Genomic DNA, 13,782 nt, shown 5'->3' on the forward strand with positions numbered 1-13,782 from the left:
TTTATTCCAAATATGTATAAAAATAATCCCATTTTATTTTACATGAAAATTCCCTTTTGGCCACATTGTACAAATTAAAATGACTTAGTTGACTCATGTAATAGTGATGAGTAATTATGTCGCATACATATTTTTATTTTCAACACTAAAGTGGGGTTTTATAAATCTGTTACCACTATCTTTTTCTGCCTTCTAAAATTACCAACACAGATCATGGAGGTTTATGTGGAAAAGAATCACATTCAGTTATTATGTGGTTCTGTTGCCCAGTAAATTATGATTTAATTGCTCTCATCATGACGCTGATCATGGAACTGAAATATACAGTAAATGTCACGTTTTTGCACAAGGAAAATGCTCAAGCAATTTATCTGGGAAAATAATTTAAAAAAAGAAATGCCAGGACTTAAAAAAGTAGAGTGTAGGGACTATGTTTTTACTTGGCTGACTGAAAATACTGAAAGGATTTCTTAAAAATGTATCAATAAAGGCTAATTTTATTTTCTCATTAATCAATCTATTTAAAGATGTGTTTGCATCTGGCAATATCTGTCAGAAATACAAACAATACACCAATATAGACAAATCTACTTTTGACTTGATAGCCATGATTAGCTTGCTTCATTTGCAGACAGTTAATACAAACTATGACTTGAGCAGAGCTGTAACGTCAAGACATTTTGTTCAGAGGAAGACGTGGCATTCCCGTGTGCCCCACACTGCCTTTGAAAGAAACAGTGAGAAGTTTACTGTATAGGTCCCGTTGCACATAAAATACAAAAGTGTTTCAGTCGTTCGTGTTTGCTTCACCAAATGATTCAGAGCAGGGCTTAAACAAGCTTGGCTACCACAAAGGCTAAATAAAACGCTTACCTATAAAGTGACAAGCAAAAACAAAGGCAACAGCAGCAAGAGTTCAACTCTCATCAGAACACAGGGGGTCAGCAGTTTCACTCATGGTTGTCAGAAGAAGCTGTAAAAACAAACACAAAACTAAAAAAAAAAGTCTTACATGTTCACATAAACACAAAAATACAAACATATTTACATAAACGATAGTTGTTGAATATAATTTTTTGTTTTCGTTCAGACAAAAAAAAGTACATAAATGTAAAAAGTCATAATAAATCTGTATAATTCTCTAATATTTTTAAGTGCAGTTTTGATAAGAGGCATCATCGTCCAGAAATTAATGCGGAGTCTAACACCACCAGTGTTTCCGAAGGTGCTGATTTGGTGAGGCTATGGGAGACAGAAGAACTGCTCAAAACACATCTCTGCAGGTTTTCAGCCTTTACAAAAAGAAAAAGTTGAGGCCAAATCTTCTGTGAAGGTCGTCTTCACACAGACGATGGAAGACGTCATAAGAGCACACAAACCAAATCAGAGTGACAGGTGTGTTACGTAAAATAACTTAAGACTGTTCCTTGTTCCCTTCATCTTCTCAGACATGATATTGAGCAAATATGCAGCACATAAATGACTGAACTGCAAATTAAATGTACTTTGTAGCAACCTTGGCAGATGAGGCTTCTCTGAGCATTGTTTTTGTTTCAGGAGCAGCAAAGTAAGGGACTGGCTGTTACTTGGTTGTTCAAGTTGTAAGTACAAGAATAAAAAGTAGGCTGGAAAAAAAAGCATCATCCAGGTTTCATCCTTTTTCAAAGGATCAGGAAGAAATTGCTCTAATTTAGACTCCAACACAAGAGGTGGCTAGTGTAAAGGCATTGTCAGGATCTTGTAGGAAGGTAGACAATAACAACAAATAGGCCACAGGAAATGTAAAAAATCAGGAACCACGTTCCAAAAAGGAAAAAGTGCTTCAAATTGACGAGGTGAAAACTTCTATAGGTAGTGAGTGTGTGTATTTGCTGTGGAGGAAATACAATTCCTTGTTTCTTCTGACTGAGTATAGTAAGTCTCCATGTTGGAACCAAACAATTCTGTTTGAGTTTGAGGCATTAGTTTAGCGCGTGTTGCCGAATTGTGTGGAAAATCCAGTCCATCTTGGTGGTCCATCCTCCATGGTGAGCATCGTTCATCTGTTTCATAAAATAGTCCAATGCCTCCTGCATCGCACCAGAAATAAAAAAAAGATGGAATATTTTTAAACATTTGCATAGATTAAAAAAACAAAACAAAAAAATACTACTCACCTGTTCACTCTTCTCTAGAGCCAGCGTTTTTCGGATGTAAGCGATGTCATCAAATGATTGTAGCTCAGGCATGCCAGAGCCGAGCATCATGGAGAACAAGTTAATGAAAAGGTTGGCATGTTGACGAATGGCCAGGTAAGCTTTGTAACACATCTCCTGGAACCTGGAGAACGAAGGTGAATGTAGTTTACACAAAATCGCTTTACGATTTGAAAAGTAAAAGCACTGCAGGTCAGACAACAATTTTAAACAAACAGGAAAATATTCCTTCAACTGGGAGTTCATCCATTTAATTTCTAGTCTGGTGGCATCTGAGCAAACGTTAAGAACTATAAAAACTATTTCGACATTTGACAATAAAATTGCCATACATTAATCAGTGTTTCACAGACCTATGTAGGTTTTAGCAGTGGTAAGTTTGTTTTCATTCAAAAACTGATACATGCATTAGGCACAACTGGACCACTACGTTGTCACGCTGAAACTTCCTACAATTTATTTATTTAAATCATCACTTAATCATTTTATCTACGGTAGTTGCAATTAAATAAAACATTTATTATAACAAGTACTTGGTAACAGCAAGAAAGGAAATAAATTTAGTTTAAGTGATTGGTAATTTCTTTTTTAATGACGCAGCAAAAAAATAAAATAAAATGGACACTGGTTCTTAGACAGCAATGTGCAGCAGTGAGTATTTTTAATCACAAAAATCACATCTCGAACTGTGCGGTAAATTTTTATATTCACTTTGACTTGTCAAGGCACTACGATACTAAGAAACAATTTTTTAAAAACTAAATAATTTATGCAACATCACCCAAATAATTATTTCTAATGAAAATCCATTAGTCAGACTTCAGAAAGGTCCACAGTAACAAAGTTTTGATGTGGTACTCTAACAAGGTTGAGTCAAGCTCTCTGGACGGATTCTTATTATTAGATTTATCTAACTGGATTATTGAGCATGCATCAGGGCATTTTAATATGCCAGTTACCCACTTTATCATTTTCTACATAAAGTAAGAAAAGGGCTTAAGTGAGGAGAGAGAGAAAAGTACCGGTAGTATTAAAACGCTGAAGCACCTTTCAAACTCTTTGGTCTTTGCGCACTCCTGGGATCCCTTGCTGATCACGATGAGGAAGTCTTGTGTCAGTACAAAGGGTACCCGTTCTCTCTTGTAGCCAAATTTCTTTTTCTTATGATCCAGGAAATGTCCAAAATCTATATGAAACAACTGACAAAAGGCAAAGCAGAATAGAAAAAAAAGAGGATGTCAGCTTAAATTCAAAGATCAGATTATGAATAAAATTGTATTTATAGAAGTGACACCTAAAAAATGAATAATAAAACTGTTATTACGTAATATAAATAAGTATGTTCAAATAAATCAACATATACTGAAACATTTCTGACCATTTTTTAACATCACATGAAGGTCTTAAGAATTAATGTCTAAACACTGATCCTGTAAATCACAAATGTATTCAAACAGATAATGTATAAATCCACAGTAAATTTATTTAATCTATGATGGTTTTATGTAAAACTTAAACATTTTACAGTTTAATTAATTCCTTGAGCTGTGTTACGTGTACCTGCCCGTCATCTTTGACCATAATGTTGCTGTTGTGCCTGTCTCCTATCCCCAGGATAAATGTAGCTACACAGTAGCCAGCACAGGACCTTGTGAACAGATCCACAGCCATGTCATACCTGCACAGACACAAAAAATACACAAAAAGATGTTCGGACAGTAAGAATTGATACAGCTAATTCTGGATTTGAAAACTAAATTAGAATTGTATAAATGTTAGTTTAACAAAAGAATGTAAGCAAAGTAACAAAAAACTTTAGCTTGAAAATTTCCCCTAAATTATTTTCCCCTAAAGTATCCATACAATCTCACATACGGTACCTATAATTGACAAAAATATACAATTTTTGCTTTTTTCACCAGAAAGGAACTCACATCTCTCCCTTGTTCTTGTCCTTGAGCCACTGATGCAGAGTATTTGAGTTGAACTGCAGGGCTCCTTTCAGACCTCCTTTACACTGAATCTGCATGATGGTGTGGGAGTTTCGAACTACCTCTATAAGACCTACACAGTCTCCCAGTGACAGACAGCCATAGGGCAACATTCTGCAAAAACACAAAGAATACTTTCTTAATCCAGAGTAGTGCAATAAAGATTAGGGCCTAAAGAATCAGATGGATACACACACACACACACAAATCAAAGTGAAGGTTCTACCGTAGGTCCAGTCCCTGATTCTGCCAAATGTTCTCCATGATTTTAATGATCTGCAATGTCAACATATCCTGGCGCAAATCTAAAATACACAAAATGATTGTTATTTATGCACCAAGATAAAAAAAATTAAAAAACAAGTTCCTGTAATTGTAAAAGATAACTGCTTTTGCCGTAATGTTTTACAGGACCAAATCAATTTGTGTCAGCAATTATGAATACTGTATGGAATAAGCAACACGGTTCGTCAGAACAAAAATATTAAAGGTTCCTCAAAATTGTAAAATATATAATATTTGTAAAAGCGTTAATTTTTGTCTATTGTAAACTTAAGATGTGGTGTCACACAATTATAAAAACTGCTGTTTATTGATAAACATTCTCCTATGCTTGTATATTTTATTTACATTTTAATTATACCTCATAATGTATCATATACTAGAACAGATGCAGTAGGTTGTATAAAAATGTAATCAAAGTAAATGTATGCAGCTTTTGATTTGGTGTACATACCAACTTCTAGAAGAGATTGAAACAGGGTTTAGGGTGTGTGTTTGTGTCTGTGTGGTGAAATCTTACCATCTCCATTTTTGAAGATGATCTCATTGTTTTGAAAAAGTAATTCAGACATGATGTCAGGATTCTCCCAGTTAAGCCACAACGGCCTCTTTGCTGATGACATGATTCGGCATTCATCTAACCTGAGCACAAATAAAATTAAATAGGTAAGTAAATAAATAAATAAAATCTTACAAACTAATACACAACAGCTCGTTCTGTTAAAGTTACTGACCTCAGATTTCCCAGTTGATGTGCAGGGTTGAGAGGAGATGTGAAGTTCTGCAGAGCATCCATGTAATCTGGTCTCTTCATTTGTTCCACAAGAAACCGCATCTGGACCTTTACAAGACAGATAAAATTACAATTGTAAACATGACACATTGTGAGTGTGACTGAAGTTATAAGATGTAAAAAATGTTAAGGAAATTATCAAATAAATCAAAAAAACTATTTTAAAGCACAAGCTCCTCAGGCATCAACTGTGCACTTTTAAACTATTAAAAATGACAAATTAAAACAGTTTGTCTCACATAGTTACACTGTACTTAATATGGACATGAAAATAACTTGTGCTGCCAACTTACTTTTTGCGTTTCATCCTTTTTTTCCTGTTTGAGGATGTCAGTGAGGTTGATGAGCTTCTCCATGGCCTCTACCTGCCTGCTCAGGTGTTTGAGGTACATGCCACAAGCTCTGCAGTAAGCTTCCAAAAGGAGCCCAAACCTCTGGCTCACAGTTTTATTGTGCATTTCTGACCTGTGAATGACACAAAGTGAAGTGTAGTGCAGAGCTAGATGCCAATAAAGGCAAAATCATGTGTTGCAAAGCATAAGGGAGTGACTCACTTTAGATGCCAGAAGAAAAAATGTCCTATCCTTTGATTGGTCAGAGCTTTTTTGAGGAGAAAACGAGCCAGCGGATTGTCGAGATACTGCTCATATTTTAATACCTACAAGAAAGATGCACAAAGGGGACAGTCATTTAATAAACAAGAACACTTCGCTCTTGTGATTAAAAGAAAAAGAAGCCACATTTTGTGTGAAAAACATAGGAACGTAGGACATCCACATTTCTTAGAAAGGCCCTGCTTTGGCTTCTGCTTCAGCGTAAAAACAAAGAAACGCATCACTGGTAACAGTGAGTAAGACTGGCTACATGGTTTCCATGTCCGCAAACCACATTCCTTCTAAAGTTTCAACTGTTGTCCAATTATTCATTGTTAAGGTGTGGATAACAGTAAAGATCCAGATGGTTGTGCTGCAAGCTGTCTGCTCTGTCTGGTGTGCTTTTTCTGAAAGGGAGATTGATTCAGGGACCAAAATAATAGAAGCACTTGTTCATGTAGCAGGTAACTTTGAACGAGGTCAACCAAGGAGGGTTTGAGAGACCACCACAAATAAAGAAAATGTGAAATTGACATGAAAAGCCAGTGCACTTTATTGAAACAACAGTAAAATTTAGATTTTACTTTACCCTATATTTGACTAACACCAACCTGTACAAGCTGGATGAGGTACTGAGACAGTTTATCATCAGTCAAGTATTTTTCAAGGCAGCGGACAGCAAAGTGCCTGACCATAGGGTCTGGATAATTACAATCCAACAGCTCCATGGCCTGCTCTGGACGGATAGAAGGCCATTCCTTCAACAGGCAATACATCTGGCAGACAAAAATAATTATGAATTAATCTGCTTCAAAAAATTTACTGCTTCTATGCACATACATTTTACACAACACAATTAAAAAACACCATACTATAAAATGTTTTCAAAACTATAAAGTTAAAAAAGACAAATTTGCACATTTAACAAGACTTCTTTTTGAAGCTGACATAAGTGTAAAATAACAAGGAATGAATAGTGGAAAGTTTTCTAAAACGCAGAATGTAATTCAACAAATTATACCTTTATTTAAAACAGATATACAAACAAAATGCATTTTTCAATTTTTATTGGCATTTCATTGAATTTATAAAATATAACTGAATCAGAATTTGATGACAACACTTTAACAAGAAATAAGCAGAGGATATAAAAAAAAATCCACTACATCACAGATTATAAATTAATTAAATTAAACCAAACTGGCATAATTAGAATTTAAGGTTTGTTGCATTTTAGAAACTGTTCTGTAAACGAGGTGAGCAATCAGTTTAAAATGTGTTCAGTAAATGTTATGGACGATAAATCTTTAAAACAATAAACGTGTATAAAATGATGTTACCTGTGCTACTTCATCTCTGGAGTTCCATTTTACTGCAAGAAGAATCTTGGGAAGAATTTCGGGGATGTTCATGCAGTAGTGTCTACAAGAGGAAGAAAAAGTAATTCTTATAGAATTGGTTTTACTTTATAGATCCATGATCAATCAAGTTGTGGATCCTGTGGTTAATTACTGTAGTGGCCATACCTGTGTCTCCAGAGAAAATCTTTTTCCTGCTCAGTGATTTCCGACAGAGGGTCCCGGTTACTCAGCTGTCTCAGCTGCTCAGTGTCACTCTCCGTGAGGGCATGATCTCTGGCCACGCGATTGCTCTAAAACCCAACAGAAGTCAAACATTCTGAAACACTTCAGTGTTATATTACCACCATTAAACAGAACACTTGCTGTCATTATTAAGCTGGAGGTAAAACTGTCAACATAAACAAATAAAACAAATGAAAGCACAACTTCATGCCAGTCATATAGATAAGGTTAGACACAACAAGCAATACAACTAAAAAATAATTGTTTAATACTTCTAAGTTAAACACAAATGTGTTATATGAAAAAAGCTCCAATAACTCCATTCCACTAACACCAAAGAGCAAAAACAAGCTCATGGTCTGTATGAAAATTGTTAATCCAGATTGAATCTATGTTTGAGACAAGTAAAATAATTCAATTTTAGCAAGGTTAAATCCACATTACTGTCACACGCTGCAAGATGGTTCCTCCTCACATTCAACACACAACATGAAATGCTCAGCACATTATCCAACACTTTTCACATCCTTTCACATCACATCCCATTAATACAACAGAAGTCATGGTTCTCATGCAACACATCATTTAGAAATCTGATAAGACAGAGCTTCACCATCATTAATACCTGAAGAGGGTAACTGAAACTGGCACAGCTGAGCCAAGATTCAAGTATTCACAGAAATCATTAAAATAAGTATGAGTAATTATTAATAACTCGTTGAAACATTTCATCAATTTATGAGCAACATCCTTTTATCAACGTCTTCACAAATTTAACTGTCTGTAAAAAGAGTAAGTCAGTTTTCATGGATTCCCGACTGCAACTGTTTACAGTAGCCCTCAACACAACAAAATCAAAGGAAATCTTCACAACATTTAAAAAATACCTTGATATAGGCAATAGCCTTAGTATTTTCTGTACTATTAAATGCAAAGTTACTATAAGTAAAAATGAGATTTGTAAATACATATCCAGTTTTAAACATTTGTACAACATGCCAGAGAATCAAAAATTACTAACATGAAAGTAGACGTCTTGCACAACACAGTGGATATTACTGTCATCATGCTGCACATCACATAGAATTATAATAAATAAATGTATTTGCTTTCCCTATGAGGTTGCCTAAAGTGTGAGATGAGACGATGTGCTATTTATGGTGTCCGTTTGTGTATCAAGTGTAAGGAGTGCCGTAATCACACTGCAGAGAGTGATGGCACCTTCTAGCCTAACACAGTTAATTTATCAGATTGTACTTTTACACACTATATATTCAGTAATGCACAGTACACCATGCAAAATTCATCAAGCCACAAATGCCTCCAAAACCTAATATTTCACAGGGCTGCAACAGTTGGTGAATGGCATTTATGACAAAGTCTCCCAAATCTCTTGACCTAATTGTGAGGGTTCACAACTTTCTTGTGTGAAATGCAGAGTTGCAGTTTTGTTTCTTAATTTTTGAATGTGTTTAAAAAAATTAGTGTGACAAATGTCGCTTAAAATAATTATTGGTGTGAGTCTCAAATTTTTACCAGTGTAGTAGTTTCAGTAATTCGAGAGCACTAGTGATATTTTTTGTAAAATGCCACCTGTTTATTCTTGTTACTTTCTGAAAACTTGTAAATATTTGTAATGTAACACTATGCATTGTTTACACTTGAAAAAAAAAAAAAAAAGAGTGCACTGAAGTCTTTATAAAACAAATCCTACGTAAATACTCGGTGCAAAGCTTCTAGACCGCAGGAGCTCTCCATTTGACAGAACATCTGAGGCTACAGTCCAGTCTACTTAGGTTTAACCACCATAATGATCAATAAATTTATCAATAATAGTGATTTAAAAAATATGATTCAAAATGCTTATCTTCATTTCAAAAGTGTACTTCAGTAGATCAAAATATAAATGTAGGGATACGGACAAGGTGGTTGCAAAGTAGGTCAAGAAAGGTATTGTGTGGGCGGAGGTGGGCAACAAAAGAACATGCATGACCTAGTTCTGCAAGACGTGCACACAAAAATTTTAAGTTTAAAACATTTTGGTGCGCAAAAAGTGGCTGCACAGTTTGTTAGTTGCCTTGTCACAAACGCATACAGATTGCAACCTACAAATGTCCCACCTGTCCTGAGAGGTTGTAGTTAAACCCCAGTTCCCTGGAGATGGTCCAGTTTGCATGATCTTCTACTGCGTTCATATCTGGATATTTGACAGGACTGCTAAAGTGGTCAAACTCCAGCTCAAGACACGGTGTTTCCTAAACAAACATTAAATACATGCTCACAAAAACACTTTCAAGCTTTTTTATGACGCTTAAGTTTTTTGTTTTTACTTTTGATAAGATCAGAAATATTAAAACCTTATTGGGATTGGAACCAGTGACTCCTATAGGGTTGAGGAGGTCTTCAAGACCATGAGGGACGGGCCAGAGATTCAGAGCCATCTTGTTGGCCACCAGAGTGTGAGTGTAATCAAACAGATTGATGTTACCCCAAGCTAGAGGGCAGTGTTCCTGGGAAACAAAACACAAACTGTGAAGGTAAATACAAATCTCAGCGTTTTAATAGGAAAGAATGCAAAAAACATTTTCATGGTTTCCGAATGTCACAGATAAAATGTTGCTCAGTGCATAACTAGGATGACGCAGCTGCAATAACTGACCTTAAAAAGTGTAGCCAAATCTTAAAAGTAATGTGAATTCATGATACAATTTTATGATCATGTTAATCAAACCTACCAATAACATATCACTTGCCAAAGTCTTTTTAACAAAAGGTTAGTGATGTACCCAGGCGACAAAAAGCATCAGACTGAATTACGTACAGCCAGCCAGTCAAAATGCACCTATTTATAGTAAGTGCTGGAACAAAGGACCGATGCATTAAACTGTTTATCTTTAATTCAGACAGGGCATGAAAGAGCATCCGCTAAACTGACATCAAACCTTGCTTCACGGTGCAGGAGACAGGACTCGCCCTAGGTGTCTGTTACAATATCCATGTCTGGCATTCACCGAGACACTCCACACACATTCACATACACAAATATACAGACGACACCTCTTCCAAATTTTGAACGAATGCTGCTAAAACATAAAAAAATACCAAAACACTAACCGAGTACGATATTTTTCACAATATTAATTGATTTAGTTTACTTTATTTGCATTTATTTTAGCTTTCTTTTTTTAAGAAGTTTGATATATTCTAATTCATTTTAAAAAGCATGTCCATGTGGTTTGCACAGGGGTAAAAAAATGTGCATCTAAACATGAATGTTAAAACTTCCTCCTACTGGTTCTGTCTTCAGCTGACGTTTCCCGCTACCACAGTGCCCTGGCTGATTAGTAATTAAACAGAGCCAAAGATGACACCACAGCTTCCATTTATCACGGACACATGTACTCAGACTGACACACAAAGTAGATCACTTTCATACTCGCACACCACCATACACAAAAGACACGTATACGCATACATGTCCTGGGTGGGTTAGTGTGCTATTCTTGAGACAATGCTTGTAACCCCATATCTTTAGATGGTAACAACTATTGTGCGGTCTGTATTTACCTTCACTTTTTAAATGTGTATTTAGGCCCAAATGGTGTGTACAAAACAAATATTTCAATTTTCACAAATGTCTCCATTTATTACACATATTGATTTGATGAGACTGTTTTCTTTCTTACTTCTTTTGCTCCCTTTCTGCCCTTGACTGAGCAGATGGAGAGGCAAAGTCTGGCAGCTCGGGGGATGTCAGGGATGTACATGTCATAGGTGAGCCACTCATTCCACCTACAGAAAGAACAACGGAGATACTTTATTAGACAAGCCCACATACAAGAAAATGAGCAGGAGCTGAAAAAGTTTTTAAAAGCAATTCTCTGTACACTTAGTGTTCAGCTGGGTTAATCAGGTATTTAAACCAGTGGTTCCCAACTCTGGTCCTTGCGGAACACCATCCTGCATATTTTAGTTGTTTCTCTGCTTTAACACACTTGACTCAGTGATTTATTTCCTCAAGTTCTGCAGAAGCCTGTTAATCACCCATTCATTCAAATCAGGTGTGCTGGAGTGGAGAAGCAACTAAACAATGCAGGATGGTGTTCCTCAAGGACCAGTGTTGGGAACCACTGCCTTAAACAATGTACAGACACCATAAAAACTATTTCAGGTGACTCTCATTCATTCCAGTTTTTATTATTTAACTTTAACTTTAATTTTAAAAATGTAACGTTTAAAGAAACCACGTTTTCTGTCTACTCCCCGTCCCTCTACAGGGCAATTAGTTACCTGGGATTAGAGCAGGGTACTCTTTGTGTGTTGACGTTGTCACACATTTGTTCACCTCCATGGTAAATTCCTGTCCTCACATATATCTACAAGTACATAAATACAAAACAAAATAAGTTTTAATCAAGACTAACATATTATTCTTCAAAATTATTGATCTTTTTACACACTAGCAGATATCTTAGAATTACAAGATTCATATCCCGTAAGAGGTCCCAGTAAAAGTTTAGGACTCTCTAAATTGTAGGCAGTTTGGTAGTTTTGTCAGATTGTTTCCAGACAACAAACCAGCATAAAGTAATAGAACTGCTTCGCTTTGAATTAGCTGTTCACAAAGACCCCAACAATGACTGTTTGTTTCAACAGGATGTGAAGAAGCAGGATGATAGGATAATGTGCACAACTGAAAAAACAGCCAACTGATATGGCTCCAAAAACAAATCTTTATTTATACTAAAAGTAACTTCTTGTATTTGATCAGTTTTTGGTTCTTCTATCATTCATATAAGTAAAAAATGGATGGTGGAAATTATTAATTGTAATCAAAAAGTGTTGTTTAATATTATAGATGAACAGACTACGATTTGTGTATTCACTGGGCACTCTTACCTTATCTATATCTCGTATATTCACGTTAACATAGGTGGCACAGAGGATTCGTATTCGTAGGGTTCCATTGATGGTCCACAGCGACTTGGAAGCTGCCTCTCCATTCATATAGGACGTCGCCGTGGAGATCCGTCGAGAGTATGACGGCATGACAAAGTTATCTGTAGGCAACTGGGTGTAAAGGCTGTCCTTAGCCATGAGCATCAGGTTAGGCATCCTGTTCAGCATGATGCAACTACGAATATACTAGGAAAAAACACAAAGAGAACAACAATACGTTTTTAAAAAATCTGCTTGAATTACATTGCGTCTGACCTGTAACCAATTATGTGAAGTCAGTTTCCAGCAGCTGCTCATACATAATAAAACAGTGACGAAACAATACAGATAAAAAGTATGAACAGTTCATTTTAGCGTAAATCAGTGAGCAGTCTCTTACCTTATACTGGCTAATGGGATGCTTTTCAAGGAGATATTCATCACAGCCACAAACTTTAAGGATGTATTTCCCTTGATATTCCTGAACACACATCTTTAGTTGCTCTGGGGACAGCAGCATACTGCGCGTCTTCTTTCGGATGGCCTCTGCAATTACCTTAAAGGCATGATACATACATTACAACTGTACCGAAATGTAAAAAGGCTTGTATTCTTTGTTATTGTACACAGATACATTTTAGTATTTAATTATTAAATGTCCAAATTAAGATGGATAAAAAATTAAAAAAAACTTTAATAAGTGATTTATTCACCCCACCTGTTCAGGCACGCAATCATGGTTGATCTTCAGTGTATACTTTTGTTTGTCATTGTTTGGGGAAACAATCACCCATATTACAACAATAATCTGACCTAAAAAAATATATCGGTAAATAAAACAGACATAGAAAACTTGGGTTTTAGAAAAAGAGTCAAGAAAACATTTTTTTTCCCTAAAGGAGAACAAAAATAGTAGCATTCATTATTTCATAGCATTATTCCATATGGAATACAGTACAGTGCTTCTTTGTCTATTGATTTAATACAAGAACTTCATGCTGGACCCACTCAAATGGTTTCTTTGAACATCACTTATTCTTAGAATAAAGCAAAATGTAAAAAGCATTGCAGAAAATAATGTGTACCTTTGTCAAGTTTGCTATAGATGTGTTTGGGAAGTTCCTGTGTTGATTCTACATTAGGTGGGTAAACATACAAAGCTCTGCTGTGAGGACCACTGGCATCTCTCAGCTCCACAGAGTCTTTACAAACATTTAGGATGTTTCTCCTGAAGTCCTGAACCTCAGTATCCTTCACAAGGTCAAACTCACACACAGGCATCCCTATCGCAAAACCTGTCAAAGCATAAAGAAGATCCCAAAGATCCAGTTATTTTTATGTCTTTTGCATTTGCTCCAGTAAAAACTGTCTTATACCACTATTAGTTTTAGTTTTTTTTAGTTTTAT

The 13,782-nt window shown here is 35.8% G+C and overlaps 1 protein-coding gene across 1 annotated transcript in view; it reads right to left on the reverse strand.

Moving 5' to 3' along the window:
• Positions 1-1,906: 1,906 nt before the first annotated feature.
• Positions 1,907-13,782, reverse strand: part of LOC119407666 (phosphatidylinositol 4,5-bisphosphate 3-kinase catalytic subunit alpha isoform) — a 16,375-nt gene continuing 4,499 nt past the window's right edge. The window contains exons 5-25 of the mRNA XM_037674485.1: positions 13,461-13,670; positions 13,094-13,188; positions 12,776-12,931; positions 12,337-12,582; positions 11,728-11,813; positions 11,124-11,229; positions 9,795-9,947; positions 9,558-9,692; positions 7,381-7,505; positions 7,195-7,276; positions 6,466-6,630; positions 5,816-5,919; positions 5,555-5,726; positions 5,203-5,309; positions 4,989-5,110; positions 4,413-4,491; positions 4,130-4,300; positions 3,756-3,873; positions 3,243-3,394; positions 2,157-2,319; positions 1,907-2,069 (exon numbers count right to left, since the gene is read on the reverse strand). Of these exons, the coding sequence (XP_037530413.1) occupies positions 1,962-2,069; positions 2,157-2,319; positions 3,243-3,394; positions 3,756-3,873; positions 4,130-4,300; positions 4,413-4,491; positions 4,989-5,110; positions 5,203-5,309; positions 5,555-5,726; positions 5,816-5,919; positions 6,466-6,630; positions 7,195-7,276; positions 7,381-7,505; positions 9,558-9,692; positions 9,795-9,947; positions 11,124-11,229; positions 11,728-11,813; positions 12,337-12,582; positions 12,776-12,931; positions 13,094-13,188; positions 13,461-13,670 (2,855 nt within the window). The 3' untranslated portion in view covers positions 1,907-1,961. The remainder of the gene's footprint in view (positions 2,070-2,156; positions 2,320-3,242; positions 3,395-3,755; positions 3,874-4,129; positions 4,301-4,412; positions 4,492-4,988; positions 5,111-5,202; positions 5,310-5,554; positions 5,727-5,815; positions 5,920-6,465; positions 6,631-7,194; positions 7,277-7,380; positions 7,506-9,557; positions 9,693-9,794; positions 9,948-11,123; positions 11,230-11,727; positions 11,814-12,336; positions 12,583-12,775; positions 12,932-13,093; positions 13,189-13,460; positions 13,671-13,782) is intronic.

The sequence above is a fragment of the Nematolebias whitei genome, chromosome 3 (genome assembly GCF_014905685.2).
Source record: "Nematolebias whitei isolate Nwh7 chromosome 3, NemWhi1, whole genome shotgun sequence".
Taxonomy (NCBI): domain Eukaryota; kingdom Metazoa; phylum Chordata; class Actinopteri; order Cyprinodontiformes; family Rivulidae; genus Nematolebias; species Nematolebias whitei.